The sequence below is a fragment of the Citrus clementina genome, unplaced genomic scaffold (genome assembly GCF_000493195.1).
Source record: "Citrus clementina cultivar Clemenules unplaced genomic scaffold, Citrus_clementina_v1.0 scaffold_7, whole genome shotgun sequence".
Taxonomy (NCBI): Eukaryota; Viridiplantae; Streptophyta; class Magnoliopsida; order Sapindales; family Rutaceae; genus Citrus; species Citrus x clementina.
Window position 1 is genome coordinate 13,765,863 of NW_006262075.1, and position 19,243 is coordinate 13,785,105.

At 32.3% G+C, this 19,243-nt stretch overlaps 1 protein-coding gene, 1 long non-coding RNA gene and 1 other non-coding gene across 8 annotated transcripts; 1 reads left to right on the top strand and 2 right to left on the bottom strand.

Moving 5' to 3' along the window:
* Positions 1-3,560: 3,560 nt before the first annotated feature.
* LOC112096845 (shikimate O-hydroxycinnamoyltransferase-like) lies at positions 3,561-6,308 on the top strand. Its single transcript, XM_024180950.1, has 3 exons — positions 3,561-3,706; positions 4,737-5,172; positions 5,249-6,308. The coding sequence occupies exons 2-3, from the start codon at positions 4,762-4,764 to the stop codon at positions 6,140-6,142; spliced, it is 1,305 nt and encodes a 434-aa protein (XP_024036718.1). The 5' UTR covers positions 3,561-3,706; positions 4,737-4,761; the 3' UTR covers positions 6,143-6,308.
* Positions 6,309-10,929: 4,621 nt separating this feature from the next.
* Positions 10,930-19,105, bottom strand: LOC18036167. Of its 6 annotated transcripts, none has more exons than XR_002904591.1 (7): positions 18,808-19,105; positions 18,276-18,382; positions 17,634-17,697; positions 15,570-15,937; positions 13,975-14,134; positions 13,837-13,891; positions 10,930-11,255 (listed from the first exon to the last, which is right to left on the bottom strand). It is a non-coding gene; the product is annotated as an uncharacterized LOC18036167 (long non-coding RNA). The 6 variants fall into 6 exon arrangements; XR_002904593.1 differs by lacking the exon at positions 10,930-11,255 and adding an exon at positions 11,265-11,944; XR_002904592.1 differs by lacking the exon at positions 10,930-11,255 and adding an exon at positions 13,478-13,736.
* LOC112097071 lies at positions 12,434-12,497 on the bottom strand. Its single transcript, XR_002904729.1, has one exon. It is a non-coding gene; the product is annotated as a small nucleolar RNA snoR101 (small nucleolar RNA).
* Positions 19,106-19,243: the final 138 nt, after the last annotated feature.

The following is a 19,243-nucleotide window of genomic DNA, read 5'->3' on the forward strand; positions in this document are numbered from 1 at the left end:
AAGGCACCAATTTCTACACTCTCACCGAGCAAATACTCTCAACCCAGAAGAAAGTGTATAAACCAACCCCAATCAGTCCATCAATGTTGTCAACCTCATACAGCATAAAGAAAATCTACGTCCATTAAACCGCCAGTTAAATCGTCTTTATTGAGCCATTAGACTATTCGTGTCATCTTGCCATATCTCGTTGTAGTATTTTGCCGTTCAAATCTCATCATCATCAAGTACTACCAGAATCTCTTCGGTGGCATGTTTTCAAATGTTATATGTTGTGAAAATAATTTTTAAATTAATACTGTCCACTTTTTTAAAAATTTATTATGTTATTATGGGTTAGTTCAATTAGGTGGGAATAAATTTCTTTTTTTTTTTCTTGTTATATTATGCGGGTATTGGCTTTGAAAATCCTTGAATTGAACCGTAATTGGACCCTATGTTATACAAGTATTTAAAATAAATAAAAAAACTTTAATTGGGTACTATGCTCACGGTGGTGGACCCAGTAGCAGTAATCTTTAGAGTGGAGCTATTTGTACTTTAAAAATTATTTTAAACACTCTAATTTCAATAAGAATACGTATTACTTATCATATAAGTTACTATTAAGGACAATATATTATAAGTCAACATTATATAATTACTTTGAACACTTATATAGCACAATCCGTATTCAATTTATTATTCCCATGACTTAAATCTAAAAATTTTTATTTCCAACATCTTAATTAATATGTAGATGAATAATAAGGAAATTAACTCTGAGAAAAAAAAATAAATACAAAATATGTGTACTACTTTTAAAAAATAAAATAAAATAAAAAAAAGTATTGCACAAGATTTTTTTTGGGGGCTTTGGCCATTCTTCTTCTTCTCCTTCTCTCTCTTTTTTTTTTGGGTAATATTTATGGAACATTTTCTATTGTTAAGTTCTCATCACAAGTTATTTTCAGGTGCAAAATTCAATATTGAAAATAAATTAAATAAAAAATTAGTAACTAAAATTATGTTAAATTATTTTTTTACAACTTAATTTTTAATTATATTATTATGAGTATATTTAATTTTTAATTATATTATTATGAGTATATGCTAAATCTCTTAAAAATAGAGTGTGGAATAATTTTATTAGTTTTTAAAAATAAATAAAGTTTTAAGTAACTTAAAAAGTTTAAGGATATTTTTGAATTTTAAACAGTGTACAAAATAAAGTTTAATTTTTTTTATAATTAAGTTATGAGCGTGCAAAGTAATAGAGTGCTCAAAATAATATTTAGAGTGTTAATTGTCCTACCCTAATCTTTATCATCACATTATTTTCCATAAAAAGTTTACAATTACCTCTTTATTGGATAATTTTATTCTCTCTCTTACCTTATGTTCCCCTACATTCTCATTTCTGCATCACCATTTAAATTGTAATCATAACGTTAATCTTTATCTATCACATATTTTGCCAAATTTATTCGCACTGCAAAGCTCTTTCCTTTTTTTTTCCCCCCATTAAACGTCACTGGATTAAGTTTGCTATAATGTACATGAAGAATAGTTAAAGAGCTCTCTCGTGTCCTCACCCTTTTTTCGAGTTTACTTTTGCTGCTTTTTTACGTTTCTCAGGAATTCACTTCAACATCACTGGCGCATTTTCTTCTTTCTCTCTGCGACATCAACTGGGGCCACCACCGCTTGCCTCTCCCGGTTCCCCTCAATTTTCGTATTCGATGTCCACCGTTGATTGTACATTTATTAAAATTCTGTGGTTATTATTTTTTTTGTATATATTTAACTCCACACGGTCTATCAATAGAACAGGTGCATCGTAGTTGTGGCCTTGAAACTCAACTCGTTGCTCTTTATGTTTCACAAATTTTTCTTACAACCCTAATCTGCCACATGGGGGTGTTCGAAACAGTTGCCAATTGAAATTAATTTTTTTTTTTTATATGGAAATTAAATTTGACGCTACTGAACTTAAGCCACTAGATCAACTTCCCCAAACATGCAACGGTCACAACACTCAAACGACAAAATAAAGTGTGCCTGCCACTGGTTGGAAGGCAGCTGGATCCATAATTAAATACATAGAACTAATTCACATGTTTGTTTTTTTTTTCAAAAAACGTGGTTTGAATTTACAAATTGTCATAACTTTGTCTTTGTTCAGGCAAATACTTGTCCTTTTTCAAGTTTATGGCTGAGTATAGATGAGCGTGGCTAGCTCTGGTTCGTTTGAAACAGGCCCTATTTTCAATCACACAAAGTCAGGGCAGAGGTGACGTTTTGGACAAAGACATGGTCGGGTACATATCATTATTAGGCAGCCCCTGTGTTGGATTGAATTGACTAGCTTACAGAGTCTGTAAGCTACATACTGCAGCATCAGCCGTTGGATGTAGTTGGATGTGGAGTGAGAAACTAAACAATAGAAAATTCGGATGGTGGGATGACGGGAGATGTTTGTTACAGAATCTGTACCATAGACAGGTCCCAAATTATAATAACTCCTTTTGTCTTTGCAATTGTTATTGCAAAATAAAGTGTGCCTGCCACTGGTTGGAAGGCAGCTGGATCCATAATTAAATACATAGAACTAATTCACATGTTTGTTTTTTTTTAAAAAAAAAACGTGGTTTGAATTTACAAATTGTCATAACTTTGTCTTTGTTCAGGCAAATACTTGTCCTTTTTCAAGTTTATGGCTGAGTATAGATGAGCGTGGCTAGCTCTGGTTCGTTTGAAACAGCCCCTATTTTCAATCACACAAAGTCAGGGCAGAGGTGACGTTTTGGACAAAGACATGGTCGGGTACATATCATTATTAGACAAATTACAATAACTGCTGCTTGTCTTCGCAATTATTATTGCAAAATAATTTTGCTATGACTTATTAGACGTGCTACAGCAATGAGAAATAATGGATGATAATAAATGGGTAATTTTTAAAAACCTCCTCTGAGGTTTGGACTTGTTGCAAGTAGATGGCGAGAATCTGTTTATTTGTAAAAAATCTCCTACCATGAGTTAATTTTAACATTGATCGTTACTTGACTGTGCAAAAATAATATTACCCTCAACAACAGTTTGTAGACGAAAATAACTGAAAAAAAAATTAAAATTGTTGGCGCGAAAAGCACAAACCCTATTTTTTGACAATTTTATCTTTGTCAATTCTAAAAATTTACAATATCATAGGTAAAGATTCTAACTATTTCATTTTCAAGTTTTTAATTTTATCTTTTTTGTAGAAACTTTAAGAAAATATCAATAATTTAAAGAGGATTTTTTAAATTTTAAATTTTATCTTTATTGTAGGAACTTTAAGAAAATATCAATAATTTAAAGAGGGTAAAATAGCCAACAATTTTAATTTTTTTTTAGTTATTTCCGTCTACAAAATATTATTAAGGGTAATATTGTCTTTGTACAGTCAACTAACGGTCAATGTTAAAATTAATTGACGGTAGGGAGTTTTTTACAAATAAATCAATTCTCACCATCTACTTGCAACAAGCCCAAACCTCAGGGGAGGTTTTTAAAAATTACCCGATAATAAATACAGGAAGTGCTAAAATCTCTCAGTTAAGTTATCAACAGATTCTTCAATCTCTCATTTCAAAAGTTCATCAACAAATTGTTCTACCACTTACCATTTCTCATAGCTCTGCAAGTTCGGATTTGACTCTTTCTCTTTTCCTCATCCCGGCCGGTATGTTCTTTACTTCTTTATTTTCCTATTTTTTGATCTGTTAAGACCTTGTTCATGTCTTTGTTAAGGTTTGCTCAATTGATATGGATAGATAATTAAAGTAATTAATCAATAAACTTCGTCTGGCTGAATATGAATAACCAGGTTTCCATACTTACTTGCAATTAAGTATCGATTAAAAGAAAAAATTTTATTGCTAAAATGTTGAATAAGCAAAATAACCGAAAAAAAAGTTGATTAAATAAAATAAGAACCACTCTTTGCCCCCACTAAAAATCCTCAGACCTTAGTGTCCTCTCATATGAGAGTTGCTTTTTTCCTTTCTTAAAGTTTAACTTTTACTTTTTATTTTTAATTTTGTAGCAACTGTAGACGTTGTAATTGAATAAATTGTTATTATATTCGTAATACAAGGCAAAGAAAGAGCAACATTTCTCTAAAAGGCTTCACTTGTCTTATAACAAATAAGTCATCATTTTTTTTAATCGGGTGGTGCAGTTGTTAAACGAGATTACGAAAGAATAGCATTCGGGTCATAAAATTAGATAAACGTTTAATTCCTAAAAAGAAATCAGTGATATATATAGTTTTACATATTCGAATCTAGAATGTGAATTAAAAAAGAAAAAGAAAAAGGACGAAGAATGCTTGGTTGGTTGATAGGTGTAGAAATAAAATAATTTAAAATAACATAGGCATAAATATGGTTAGTTTAGAAGGGATTTAAAGAGTAAAATTTTAACACACAAATTTAATTTAACTGTGGATATATCGTGAAGATTAGTTCAAAGAGTCTCACCCTTTGCCAAAATCGTGAAACCCGTCTCAATTTTCTTCCTCTTACCTCTTAAATCTTAATTAGCTTCACTTTGTTTGTGAAAGCAACATTGTTGGCTATAAACTAGTGACACGGATTTTATTGGATTAGCAATTGACAGGAGCCACAAATTTGCCTGATGAGAATCATTTTGTTGTGTTTGTATAATCCTACCTAGAGGGACATTTTAGATTTTATCCTTTTTCTGCACAGGTGTTGATAGTTACATTTTGGCACAATGAAAATTCACGTTAAGGAGTCAACAATTATACGCCCTGCTCAAGAAACACCCAAGCATCGCCTACAAATATCCGACCTAGACATGATTGTGCCATCCAATTACGTTCCCAGTGTGTATTTCTATCGGCGGTCCAGTGACTGCACCGATTTTTTTGAAGTTGGTTTGCTGAAGAAGGCTCTGAGCGAAGTTCTTGTGCCGTTTTACCCCGTTGCCGGAAGGTTGCAGAAGGATGAAAATCGCAAAATTGAGATTCTATGTAACGGAGAGGGAGTTTTGTTTCTGGAGGCCGAAACAAGTTGTGGTATTGATGATTTCGGTGACTTCTCACAAGGCTCGAAACTCCTGACGCTTGTTCCAACTGTTGGTGATACAAAGGATATATCCTCCCATCCACTCTTGATGGCACAGGTATGAGAAATCGTTGTCATCCCTCTTAACCATTGTTTTCAAGTAATTTTACAATGGTTTGTATATTATTGATTAGGTAACTTATTTCAAATGTGGAGGCGTTTGTGTTGGAACTAGAGTGAATCATACACTGGTAGATGGAGCTTCAGCGTACCATATCATCAACTCATGGGCGGAGACGACGCGTGGCGTTCCTATTAGCACTCAACCATTCTATGATCGGACCATACTGAGTGTTGGGGTTCCAACTTCTCCCAAATTCCATCACATTGAATATGACCCGCCTCCTTCCATGAACGCTCCTCCTACCCAAAATCCTGAAATCATTTCTACCGCAATCCTTAACCTATCACTTGATCAAATCCACACCCTCAAAGAGAAATCTAAGACAGATCATGAACCCAACGTCAAGTATAGTAGGATGGCGATCCTAGCAGCACATATCTGGCGTAGCATGTGTAAAGCGCGCGGATTATCTGATGATCAAGTTAGCAAGTTACACTTTCCTACAGACGGACGACAGAGATTGAATCCACCACTCCCGCCTGGATATTTTGGAAATGTAATTTTCACCACGTCGTTGACGGCTTCATCGGGTGATATCCTAAGTGAACCATTGAATCATACTGTTGAAAGAATTCAAAAAGCATTAAAGCGGATGGACGATGAGTATTTGAAATCAGCACTTGCTTACCTAAAGCAACAGCCTGATTTAAATGCTCTACGGAAAGGAGGCCACATTTACAAGTGCCCTAACCTCAATATCGTCAATTTGGCAAATATGCCAATGTATGTTGCGAATTTTGGATGGGGCCAGCCGATATTTGCGAGGATCGTTAACACATATTATGAAGGGATAGCACATATTTATCCAAGTCCGAGCAATGATGGGACCTTGTCAGTGGTTATAAACTCGGTAGCCGATCACATGCAGCTGTTCAAGAAGTTCTTTTACGAGATCTTTGATTAAGGTATGAAAGACCTAGGTATTTTATATTTTCTAGAAATGTCACTTTTTTTTTTTTTTTTTTGGGGGCGCAAATGTTGTCTTACTTGGAATTTTATATATTTTAATCCATGTTTTTATGGAAGGCAGTGGTGTTGCAAACACGCGAGAGCTAATGTTAGTTGGTCTCTTTACTTATCTACTTATTATTTTCGTAATAATAGATAACTTTTGTTGATTTTTTTAATAATGAGGTATAAAAATAATAAAAAGATTAAGAAAAATACATTATTATTAATTTTTTTTACATTGAAATAGGGTTGGCAATTTAAGGGCCTGGGCCGGGCTTTGCCAAGCCCAGGACCAGGCCCATAGAATGTTAAATAAGTCCAGGTCCTCTCAAAGCCCATCCAAGTTGGGCGGGCTTTGGGCGGGCCGGGCCGAGCCCAGGCTTTTACGAATTTTTAAATTTTTTTTAAAAAATAAAACTATAAATTTTCAAAATATAATTATCCAATACATAATACTACAATAGGCTAAAAACTTAAATATAATTCTCTAATACATAATTAGTCAACACAAAATATAAAAATACTAACAATACAAGTACCCTACATAACATACAAATCAACCACTAATATAAAAAAACTAATAGAGATTTACCGATTTAGGAATTTTGACATTATGTGACAAAACCTTTGCCCTTTCCCTTTGCTCGATTTTTTTATTATTTTGTTTAATTTTTTTTTCAATTTTATAATATATTATACATTTTTTAAAAATATATACATATATATAAAGCCCTTATCCATAATATATAATATATATATTATATTATTTATTATAAAGCCCGGGCTTTTCATTTAGACCCTTGACTGAGCCCATATGTTATGAGCTTTATTAATTATGAGCTATTACCCATACTTTCAAGCCACGGGCCGGGCTTAAAGCCCGCGGGCCTGGGCCGGGCCACGGCCGGCTCGGGCTTTTCTGCCAACAAACTTATATTTCTTTTTTTGTATTTAAATTTTTATTTATATAATTTATTTAATTGATAATAAATATGAATAAAAGTGTATTTAAAATAAGGATAATACCATAAAATAATGGTGATATTGATTATTGTAAAAACAATAAGGAGGGGAGTGGTATATATTGATTTCACTAGGGAAGAAATTAGCAATCTCCTGATAAATAACTCTAAGGCTGTTATGAGGAACATAAATTTACTTTATGATCTCAAAGACAATTAATTAATACCGACTATCGCAAGCTCGATTAGGGAGAATTGAAACCAAATTTAAACTGAGTTGGTTTGGTTTGCAGTTATAATTCCCAACTATATTCTCATTTTGTATATCATAAATATGATATTTTTGTTATCATAAACTCTGATCACAAAAATTAATATGACAATATATTATATTATTGTCACTTATCCTATCTGAATCAACAAATTATATTTCATGTTTCTCATGTACTTATATCTGAACACTTCTAAATATAGTATAAGCAAAATTTAAAAAAAATACAGTTAGAAAAATCTTATTTTATGTTATTTATTCTTCATCAAAACTTACATCTCCCATTCATTATACATTTCCCGTATCTTCTTTTCATCATTAAAAACATAGGCCCCATGTTGCCTATTGCTATATTTGCAAGTATAACACCTCATAAAATCCATCCATTTTTGTTATTGTATACGTCAACATGGGTCCAACTATGTTACAAATGGTGGTACCATACCATTTTTATCTTTTGTGACAACACCACTATAAATTAAATTTTCATCCAACTCCTTCAACTCATTTTTATTTAAAATTTACTTCATCAATATTAAGCTAATTTCTACCTACATCCATAGGCACATTTCAATTAGCACCTTATACTATTTCATATTTGTACTTTTTTATGTTTTATTGCACTTATATCACAATATCCACTCTTTATTATTTTGAGATTGAATCATTGACATGTGTAATTTAGAACCTTACACTCCTTTTTCTAATTAAAATTTATTTTTAAATATCAAGGTATTTTTTTATATTTACTATCAAATTTCATTTAACACTTCACACTTGTTTTGTCTTTTGTGACTTAAATTTTATTTACCCCTTTACTTTATTTTGTATTTATTATGTATTTATAGCTCTTAGGTTAATTTCTGCTTTTATTCATTTTTTTAATTTTATTTAACACCTTACACTTTTTTACTTACTATTCTAATTAAATGTTATACTACTAATTACTGAAATTTCTTTTATTAATAAATTTATATAATATTATTAAATATATAAAAATTATAAATTGAGCAAAGATGTTGAGACGAAATTTCCACTGCATGAACTGTCCATCTTAGAGAAATTGCTCACCCAAATCATCATCTTTAGATCTATAATAAGCCATCAAGAACATTCTATCACCCAAATGATCATTCTGAATATGAAATTTTCTATTCATAAACCAATGCGGGGTGCCATGACTACAGAAATTTCCATGTTCATGACCAGATATTAACGAATAATTTACTAATTCATCTGTAAATTAACATTTATTAATTGATTAATGTTCTTTGCCGATAAAGGGGACTGGTCATTAATATCTCCTTTATTTTATTTATTTAATTTTTTATTATACACTCATTTTTGTTCTCAGAGGTAATAAATAAAATGAATTACGAAGCAAACCATTGACCCAAAAACAAAAAACAAAAGAAGACCATACACTTTCATGGTTCTATATATTACCATCATCCCCCACCTAACTCTAACCAACAAATCCACCCACAACAACAAAATCTCAACTATTTAGTAGTCTTATTGTAGGATGAACAAATTCATTAGAACACATAGACCATCAAACAGAAGCGAAAATAATGTAGGGACAAAGGTAGATAAATCCCAAGAATTCTTATTTTATTATAAAACAAAGCCTCACTTAATTAATTATTTCCATGGATGAAACATTTCCCATGTATCTTTTTCCAAGTTATGCAAATAGACCCCGTCTTGCCTAACACTATAATAACAATACAAGCACCAAAATTTGTCATCATCATACACATCAAAGCTTGCTCGTACGATATCATTCCATTTCATTGAGCACCAATAGAGTGTCTTCCCAATCAACGTGACACGAAATTTCCATTCAGTAAATTGTCCATTAGAGAGATCACGGACTCCGAGATCGTCGTCGGCCGATTGACAATGAGTTGTCAAATGAATTCCGCCACCCAAATCGTTCTTAATGTTCACTATTCTTGTGAAGATGTCCGGCAGCTCGGCTGATGAAGTTTCTAGTTTTATGATCAATATGAGCATTGCTGTAGCTAAATGCTTCATCATGGTTGATTTTTCTGTGCTTTGATTAATGGTGAATATATATCTTCTTGTTGTGGTGCTTATAATTCTTTTATATATCTTTCAGAACGTGCATATCCACACACACACACACACACAAGGAATGTATATATAAATGAAGTTGTTTAATAGAATGGCAATAAGTATGTTGCTTTATCTTGATGGTTTGCATTAAAATTTTAACCATATTTTGAAAGGGGAAAGAAGAACAATGGAGAACAAATGAAAGCTTAGAAAGGTCTTGCATTGATGACTATATGCCCTATTAAATAGTTAGTAATTGCTGGCATTTCCTTTTTAGGTTTTTGTTACATTATCTTAGATTATTGGTGAAACATTAGTGAGTATTCTAATTAAATTTCCTAACGTAATTGACATAACATTATTATTTTCTCAGTGCAATATTTGCATATTTTTAAAACTATATATGGAGATTAGTTATGGTACTTTTTGGCCCCATAAAGATAGGATTATGCTCCATGAATGATTAAATATCATCTTCCTCTTTATATAAGGACAATAAAGATAAATATATAACGATAAAAAAATCTACCCATATAATATTATACCCTAATATTTCTGGTTATTAAAATTGAAGGCAAAAAAATCTACACGCACACAAGTTTAAAAAATCTTATTATAAATAGAAAATAAAAATTTTTTATTTTCAGTATTTTAATTTTTATTTATAACAAATATGAATTTAAGCTCTATTTGAAAATAAAAATAATACTATAAAATTATAGTGTTAAAGGAATTGTTGGATGTGATTTTAGTAAGGGGAAACTGACAATCCCCTAAAATGAATTATCAAGAAATTCAAAAGTTCTCTCCTATTAAAATGATGAGCAGTTCATCTTGTGTATCATATACTGCCGGAATCATGAAGGCTGCAACGTAAATAAGCGCCATTGCACGGCAAAAAACTCTTCCAAAGTCAGCAAAAATGTAATATAAGAAGGACCAAAGAGAACATACGCGAAGTAGCAACTTAATGAGGCTAATAATACCAACAATTTTTCTATTAAAATATTAAGCTCACTGTTCATTCATTTTAAAAAATATTGAATTTTTCTATATAAAAAATAGAGTATTATACAAATCCCAAATTTTTTATCTCATTCATTAAGTAATTAATAATTCTTTATAAAATCTAAATAAATTAATTGTATTATTTTATTAACCAATTAATAAATGTCACATTATTTAAAATAATTTTTTTAAGATAAAAATTTGTTATATATAAGATTACTGAAAACAATACCGAAGTATCCCTCAGAAAAATAGAATGATTCAATTGCAAGTAGTTCATGAACCCTGAGTGACACTTTTACCCTTATAAGATGTTTCTTGACCGACTCTTTTTTTACTACTCATTCGCCTCCCTAAACGTTTATAGACCCCCACAATCCCACATATATCCATCCTCATGCTAATTTATCTGCCTGCATAAAATTTCTCATTTTCATTCTTAAATAACTAAGAAGAAAATGCAAGGTTGTACATACAAGGCCGGGAATCTCTGTCATTACGCTATAGATGAATGAACCATCTTTAAAAAAGAGGGGGAAAAATAAGAAAATAAAGAGGAAGTACTTCTGTTTTCTACAGGGCGGTGTTGATGAACTATTATGTTGCCAACAACAACAATGCTAGAAATTTGCCGCAAAGAGTAGTCAAAACTTTGAATTAACTTACATGAGCGGCTTTCCTTCGAATAATATTGGACGAGCAACTGAGGCAAATATGCCAAATATGCAAAAGCGAACATGGAGCTGTGGGCATAATAAATCAAATGAAAGAATAAGAAATCTGCCAGTTTTGGATTTAGAAGCAAATTAATTGTTTATAAATATAACTGAGATTACCAAGTAAAATAAGAAAAACCATTCAAACTTCACAGCACTCTTGTCCCCCAAGAAGGTTCATAATGTGATAACGAAACCAAGACAGAATCCAAATTAAGAGCAAACTGATCAGCTATGACTATTACTGCAGTCTATTTCTTCGATAATTGGAATGGAAGGTTACAACTCTCTTTATTTAATATACAGAAGCAAGGAATGGCAATGAAAAAAGCCTATAAAATTATTATTATAATTATTATCATCATTATACACAAACAAACTACTGTAACACCAACTTATTATAAAGAGCACAAAGGGCACGTAGCCAGGCATCCATCTCCTTACTTGCCATATCCCCTACAATATTACAAAGGCACAAAGCATCCTAAACATCCATTACACACAGAAATGCAAAAATATTAAAAGTAGGGGATGGACCTTCACCATTGCTTCCCAGATTTTTCATTCCACATGTTTTTTCCTCAATTCTATTTAAAAAACAATTCATTCCCATCAAGAGGTCATAGCATTCATTAAAACTATGGTGAGGAGAAAAGCATATCGGTTATTTAACCATTCATACTAGTCTTCTTTGACTTGTTTCCCATTTTCATTGTCTGCAAATATATACAATTATGGAATTGAGAACAATAGTGAGAAGAAAAGCACGATCTCATCAAATCGCTAAAATAATCAACAAGAAATATTTTATATAGAGACCTTAAATTATGAAGCAATTTGAAAGACCGATCTTCCAATATCGTTACAGGTGAAATTTTGACAAAAGGCAGTTGATGTTTGCATCAAATCCACAAAAGTTGAGATAACCTATTTGGCTCATTACAAAAAGAAAAAGGGTAAAAGAATTTGCCAACCATATAAATTGCACCACATCATTGTGTTAAAATGAAAATTTTGTTAAGCTTAAGGAAGAGAATTTTAAAGCATGTTCACTAAAATGAGTTCTAAAGAAAAAGTTTTCCCAGCTTCCAATAATATCATTCAACTCTGTTTCTCAGATGCTGTATGTGTTAAAAATTTAAGAGAAATGTAGAAAGAAAAAAAAAAAAAAAGGGCATACTCGAAAACAAAAGGTGCAAAGAAAAAGCATCAGCACATATGCTTGTCAACAAGTGAACTTACCTGAAGTTCAGAGATCAAGTGTAAGCCATCATGTGCACAAACTTTGCACCACAGAATTAAAAAGCCAAACACACAAGCATAATAGATAATTTACGACACCTATATAAATACGGAATATGTGTTTCATCTTTGCATAATTGATAATTTCCATTATTATAACTACATAAACTGAAAGACAAAAAGCTTCACGTATAGAATAGTATATGCAAATTTTTTATAAATTCAACAATCAATGCGTTAAACCACTGCTAATAAAAGATAACCACTAATTGACCAGAGAAAAATATAAGCTTGGAGAAAAAAACAAAAAACGGAGGAAATTATTGGATAACTTGATGAGGGATGAGAGCTAGGGTCTTGAGAACTAGCTGAATTTTGTTTGCTTGGCTGGTGTTTTCTTCAGTGTGACATCAGTGAGGGTTTTGAAGCGAAAAGACAATGGTTAATTAGGGTTTAGTTAGGGAAATTTGAAAAGAAGTGAAAGAGGCAGAGGGCATTGGGGGACAAAACAAAACTGAGGAGGATGATGGCTTAACAAGAAGGAGAGTGATAGCTGAACAAGAAGAACAAATCTAGTATGATGTCAGCAGCAGCATGTGAATGGCAGAAGAACAGCAAGAATGAGGGTTTCAGAGAGAGGGTTTGTCAACAACAAGTTGACATCATGCTAGAACGAAGAGAATGAGGGTTTCAGAGAGAGTTTTTGTTTTCTCTTTAACTAGAGAAGCAGCATTCAGGACTTTTGATTTCTAAGTGTGGGGGGAATAAGTTCAATACATACCAAAAACTGTAGCATTTTGCTGGTGTTTTAAGAAAACTCAGTCAACTGTGGTGAAACGGTAGCGTTTTCTCTTTTTTAAAATTTTTTAAAATAAAAATAGTACATCAAATTTGCGTCAAACACGGTATTTTTCTATCATAATTTCTTGATAGAGCATAATTCTATCACAATTATATCATAAATTCACGATAAAAGATAATTCTATCACAAAACCATCATAAATTCATTATAGAAAACAATTCTATCAAAAATTCATGATAAAAGATAATTCTATCACAAAACCATCATAAATTCGTTATAGAAAACAATTCTATCACAAAACCATCTTTAATATGTGACAGATTGAAAATTCTATCATGAGTTCTAGTACTGTTATGATATTAGCCATTTTGTCCATAATCTGTCACAAAATGTCTACCATCTATTGCCAATTTTGTAGTAGTGTTGCCTCAAACAATATTCCAGAAAAAGCTACGAGCCAGCAGCTGGTTGATAACCACACTCAGTAAAAGCAATATACAAACCATAGCAAGGTGCCTAACCAACTGCAATTGACATCTATGAAACTTATATTAAATAACTAACCTCTAGAGGTATGTCAAGATAAAGTACCAAATCTGGAGCCAGCAGCCCAATGCGCCTGCAAAAGAAGACCTCAATGAATTGAGTAATGAACTAAAATAACAAAAAGTTCTTTGTCAAAGCATTTTGGCAAGTATTCACCTTACACCATTCAACATCAATTCCTTTAGCAGATGCGAAAACCACCCCAGAATAAAAATAACGGTCAACAATGAGGGTAGTTCCAGCTTTCCGTTTAGTTGCTTTCCATTTAGTTTCCATCACTGACCAGCAAAAGCATTGGGCAACATTTTTCTTCGTTCTATTTAAAATTTTGAAAAGAAAAGACTCAAAGAGAAAACAAAAACTTGCTCCAAAAATAAGTTAAATCGTAGGATTTCCCTTCATATGATTATCAAATTATCAATTTATCCAAGATCTTAGGAACCTGGGCATATCAAGCCTAAAGAAGATACTCCCAACAATTAAGCACCCAAATGCCTCAAGTGATCAACCATACCACCAGGTCCCATGATCAGCTTATAGAACTTAAAAAACGAGGAAACGCTATTACATCAGCCACCGTGCCTAACTTTACAACAAAACTCCACCCACCTGCTACCCAATATAAATGCTGCATGTTTATAATCTAGATACTGTATCAAGAACACAGGTTTCATGTAAAGTCCCAAAATATATTCCACAATGAACAGTAACAAAGACACTTCATCTCAAAGTTTCTATTCCTATAGAAGCCTACCCAGTAGGTCAATCACTACTTCATATCGTGATCTGAGTCCTAGAGGAAACCAAATAATGAAGAATCTCAATTGAGAATTTTCCACATCCACCTAATATATCTCATCCAAGTATAAAATCCTGAGTTTGTCAGTTCTACGTAAGTATAAGAAATGCTACGCTCATCCAAAATCTACACATAAGGAAACTAGGATAGGATTTGCAAATCATCATAATTTACCCACAAGTTCGTTCATTTTTTATCTCTCTCTCATGCAGCCAGCCCCAACCCAAATTAAAATAATCCTCTTCCAACGTTAATTGAGAGGGATATCAAAACCAATTAGGGTTTCCCCTTGGGGACATTTACCTACAAAATTAATAACCTAAAATTGTAAAATAACTTCAAATAGAATATTGCAACTACTCATCTTACCAGCATCAAGGCCCAAGAAACAAATTGTGTGCTCATGGAGCCCATCTAGCTATGAAAAAGATGTGAACTCATGCTTCATACAATAAAAGTAAGTCAGCTACTAATGAATTCTAACTAGCAAAGACAAGTCACAAGACTATGAGATAAGTTAGAGTTTATGTATAACTCTTATACTTTCAGTTAAGGTTAGCTTTTGGGATTAGTGGTTCCTTGGTAATAAATCATATTTGAATTAAAGGTTTTTCGTTGAAAATCATAAATTGATTAAATTAAAACCTATAATAAGAGGACTTATGTAAGGATCCAGTGTTGATTGTGTGTTTTTGGATCCATGTGTTGTGCTAGAAGTTTAAGCTTAAAGATATAGTGGTTCATCAATAAGAAACAATGAAGTAAGACCTGCACATTTGATTTAACAAGTTTCTCAAACTGCCAAACCCTAAAGAGAGACCTGCACTTTTGATCTATCACATAGTGCAATCAGGTGCCCTAAATTATTGACCAAAAATCAAAATACAGTAAAGCAATCACAGGTTACGCTCAAAGCAAGATAAAGCAAATTACATAAGGTAATAATACGGACGTCTTCTCCCAGCGATTCGCACCAAAGAGTATATGAATTGCGTGATCATCCAAGTGCGACTGATTCAAAAATATGCAGACATCATTTGCCTTACGTTAGTAGTTCTGTCAGGAAATCACCATAATTCAACTGAATGGCCCAAACCCTCCAAGTGCGAGAGCAGTCTACTGGATTATGAAGTCTTCCCATATCGATCTAAACCTTCCGGAGCTATCCAATGCACCTCTTCAATCATTATTACAAACTCTTAGTTTACTGTTACTTTCCATCCGAAATGTTGTAAAGCTAAAGGACTGCTTTGGCAAACGATTCAAATGAAAATTTGACTGCTGCTGACATAAAGCTCCAAAATTTCTAGAATTCAACATCTACAATTAGAAAACAAGCCCTCAGTATGCAATACTTCAACAATAATTATCATCAATTTCGGTCATGACAAGTTTAATAGATGAAACTTAGGAGGCAGAAACCACAACGAATCTTTTTAATGCATATTAAAAGAATCAAATCATATTTAAACATTTTTGGACACCTACAATTAATTTAACTTTCAATCAGCTGAATTTTATAGAACTACATTTTTCAGAAGGGCTATGTCCTTCGTTTCTGAACAAGCTCAATACACCACACCAACACAAATCATGAAACAAAACTCTAGGAATATATACATATATACAAAACTCTAGGAATATTACATATATACATACAAAACAAAATCAGAACATTCCCAGAAATTGGGGGAGTTCATTATTTATTTTTACACATTAATTAAAAAAGAGAAATAATATTAATATTATTTGTCAAACAGGGCTGGGAAGTATTTAGTTCAGTTCAATGAACTGAATATTTGGTTCGATTCTAGGGTTTGGTTCAGTTTGGTTCGGTATGAGCAATTTTGTTATAAACACTAATATGGTAATATCTATCTGGACAGTATTTGGTGATCTGTTTATGAATTTATGAAACGAATATTCGGTTCAATTCTATGGTTTGATTTAGTTCATTTCAATTTGAGCAATTTTATATGAACACCATTCCAAATTAATAAACTTCAACTGTTAGGATCCCACATGACTAGTTATGAAACTAGTTAGTGGTTTATTAACCCAAGGCAGCTCCTCTTACAAGTCGGTTTTTAAGAGTGAGTTCTGACTTGTGTTCGTAAAAATTAATCTCTGAAGTTGGCCGTTGCTACAGCAGTTCTGGCTTCGTGACCTCAGGGTTGTTACCTAGTCGGGGAGTGAACTGCCGTGGACGTCGGTACTAAAGGAGGGTGGAATGTTTGGATCCCACATCAGCCAAGTACGTGATTAGTTGGTAGTTTATTAAACCAAGGCACCTTCTTCTTACAAGGAGTCACTTCTATCTTGAGGGTTCGTAGCATCAACACTTACAAAAAAAATTGATAATAATAATTTTAAGGGAAAATGAACAAACACCAAGGGAATGTTTGGTTTGAAGAAAGGGGAGGAGAGGAGAGGAGAGGAGAGGAGAGAAATGGAAGGGAAGGGAGAAGAAAGGAGAGGAAGGAAATAAAGAAATTAAATTTCAGTGTTTGACTTAACATAGAATTTCATGGGGAAAGGAATTATAATTTTTATTTTGGACAAATTTACCCTTTACTGTAAATACTACGCTATTAATATTTGTAATTAAATATAATTGAATGTCAATATTAAACTTTTGTCAACTTATAAATATTTTTTTTAAATGTCAGGATGTCTTAAAAAAATTCATGATTATTTTTTTATTTTTTATTTTTTATTTTTTATTATTATCACACACACACACATATACTTATGTGCTGGAACATAAGTTTTCTCATAGTTAAATAAAATTCATGATTATTATTCCCACACACACACACACCTATATGGTTATGTGCTGGAACATAACCTTATAAAATTTAAATGCTTCTAAATTTTGACAATAAATTAAAAAAATCAAAATAACAATATGCATAAAATGAGTATATCAAAGCAATAATAAGTCTAAAATGAGTTATAAATTCCATAAACAATAGTAAGCTCAAAATTGGCAAGTGTAGAAAAGAGGAAGACATACCGGCGTAATCTTATCCAGCCGCTTCTTTTTTAGATTTAGAACATCTTCTAGTTTTCCATTGATCCTGTAAAAGATATGAAAATTTGTATGTAAGATGAAGGCGAATACTGGGCAGAAAACAAATTTTGCACTCATATGTGAAGAATCCATAAGCTCAGTGGACACTTGTGTTCAGTATATCATTTTCCTCAAAAGTAAGAACAAATAACAAGGACATTTTACAATGTAAAAGCTAGAAAGCAAAAGCTTTAAAGAGTAGGTCAAAAGTTACAGGCCCGCTAGCTTAAAAATGTCAACAGCTTTTGGAGGGGTTGAATTTATTGAATGTCAAATTTGGAAAAGTGCTTTTAACACCAGTTTGCATCTTATACGCAAGTGTTTTTAATTGCCGCTAGCTTAATAATTTTCTCAGCAACCAAACAGAATCATAAACCCACCAAACAAACGAATCAAAGCTAGTTCAATAAACTCAGCCATAATTAATTAATCAAGGAAAATAATCAAGTCTAGTTCAATAAACAAACAAAACAAAAATAAATTAGCCATAATTTTCTCAGCAACCGAACAGAATCATGAGCTCAACAAATCAAAAAAATTAACATAAAAACAACTTAATAAATCTATAAAGTCATAAAAATTTACCTCGATTTTCGTCTTGTTCTTCTTATTTTAAAATGAATCCATGGCAGCAACTGATTTGAATCAATGGCAGTGGCTGGGAAAATGGATGAAAATCAAAGAGGGGGCTGCTAGATAGAGAGAAATCGAGAGGTAAAGTGATTTTAGGTTTTCATCGTCTCAATTTTAACTAAGGGCAAAATTGAAAATTTGGAAATGTTTTAGGGTTACAAAGGACAATTCAATTATTTTTAAGTCAGGGAAATAGATTTCCGACATTTCAAAGAAGAATTTGAATTGCATATAACGCCAGATATTAAATTTCTGTTGAAATTAAATTCCTGTTAATTTATTCCAACCAAACAAAAGAAACTATTCCAGATTTTAAATTCATTTCCTTTCCCACCTCCTGTCCTGTCAACTAAACATGGCCGAAGGAAACATAATTTAAGGAAAAAAATAATAACAATAATAATTTTAAGGAAAAATGAACAAGCACCAAGGAAACATAATTTAAGGAGAAAAAAAAAAGAAAAAGAGAGAAAACACAACTCACTCTCACTAGTGCGACAGCAACGGCTGGCTAAGGCAGCGATGACGGCAGTGAGAACGAGGTATCAAGCGCAACGAACGGGATGCGTGGCTTGCGATGGGCTGAGGCGACGATGACGGCTGCCCGAGTCGCGACGAACGGCGAAAGTGAAAGGGCAGGAGACGGTCCGGCTTGCGGCTATAGTGTATTGGTGTGAGTGTGAGAGATGAGACGAGTTAATATATCTATTTATATATATATAACCAATGTTAGGTAGTGCTGGACAAAATCGGGTGCGGAGTCTATTTTTTATAAAGGACATATAGACCCCTAATATTTAGATGAGATATAAATTTTTTTATTGTTTTAGAAAAGATACTCAGACCCTCAATATTTAGATGAGATATAAAATTTTTTATTGTTTTAAAAAAAACACTCAATATTTAGATGAGATATAAAA

Coding starts and splice junctions, on each gene's coding strand:
- LOC112096845 (XM_024180950.1), top strand. CDS start 4,762: ATGAAAATTCACGTTAAGGAGTCAACAATTATACGCCCTGCTCAAGAA. Junction 5,173..5,248: donor ATCCACTCTTGATGGCACAG/GTATGAGAAATC, acceptor ATTATTGATTAG/GTAACTTATTTCAAATGTGG.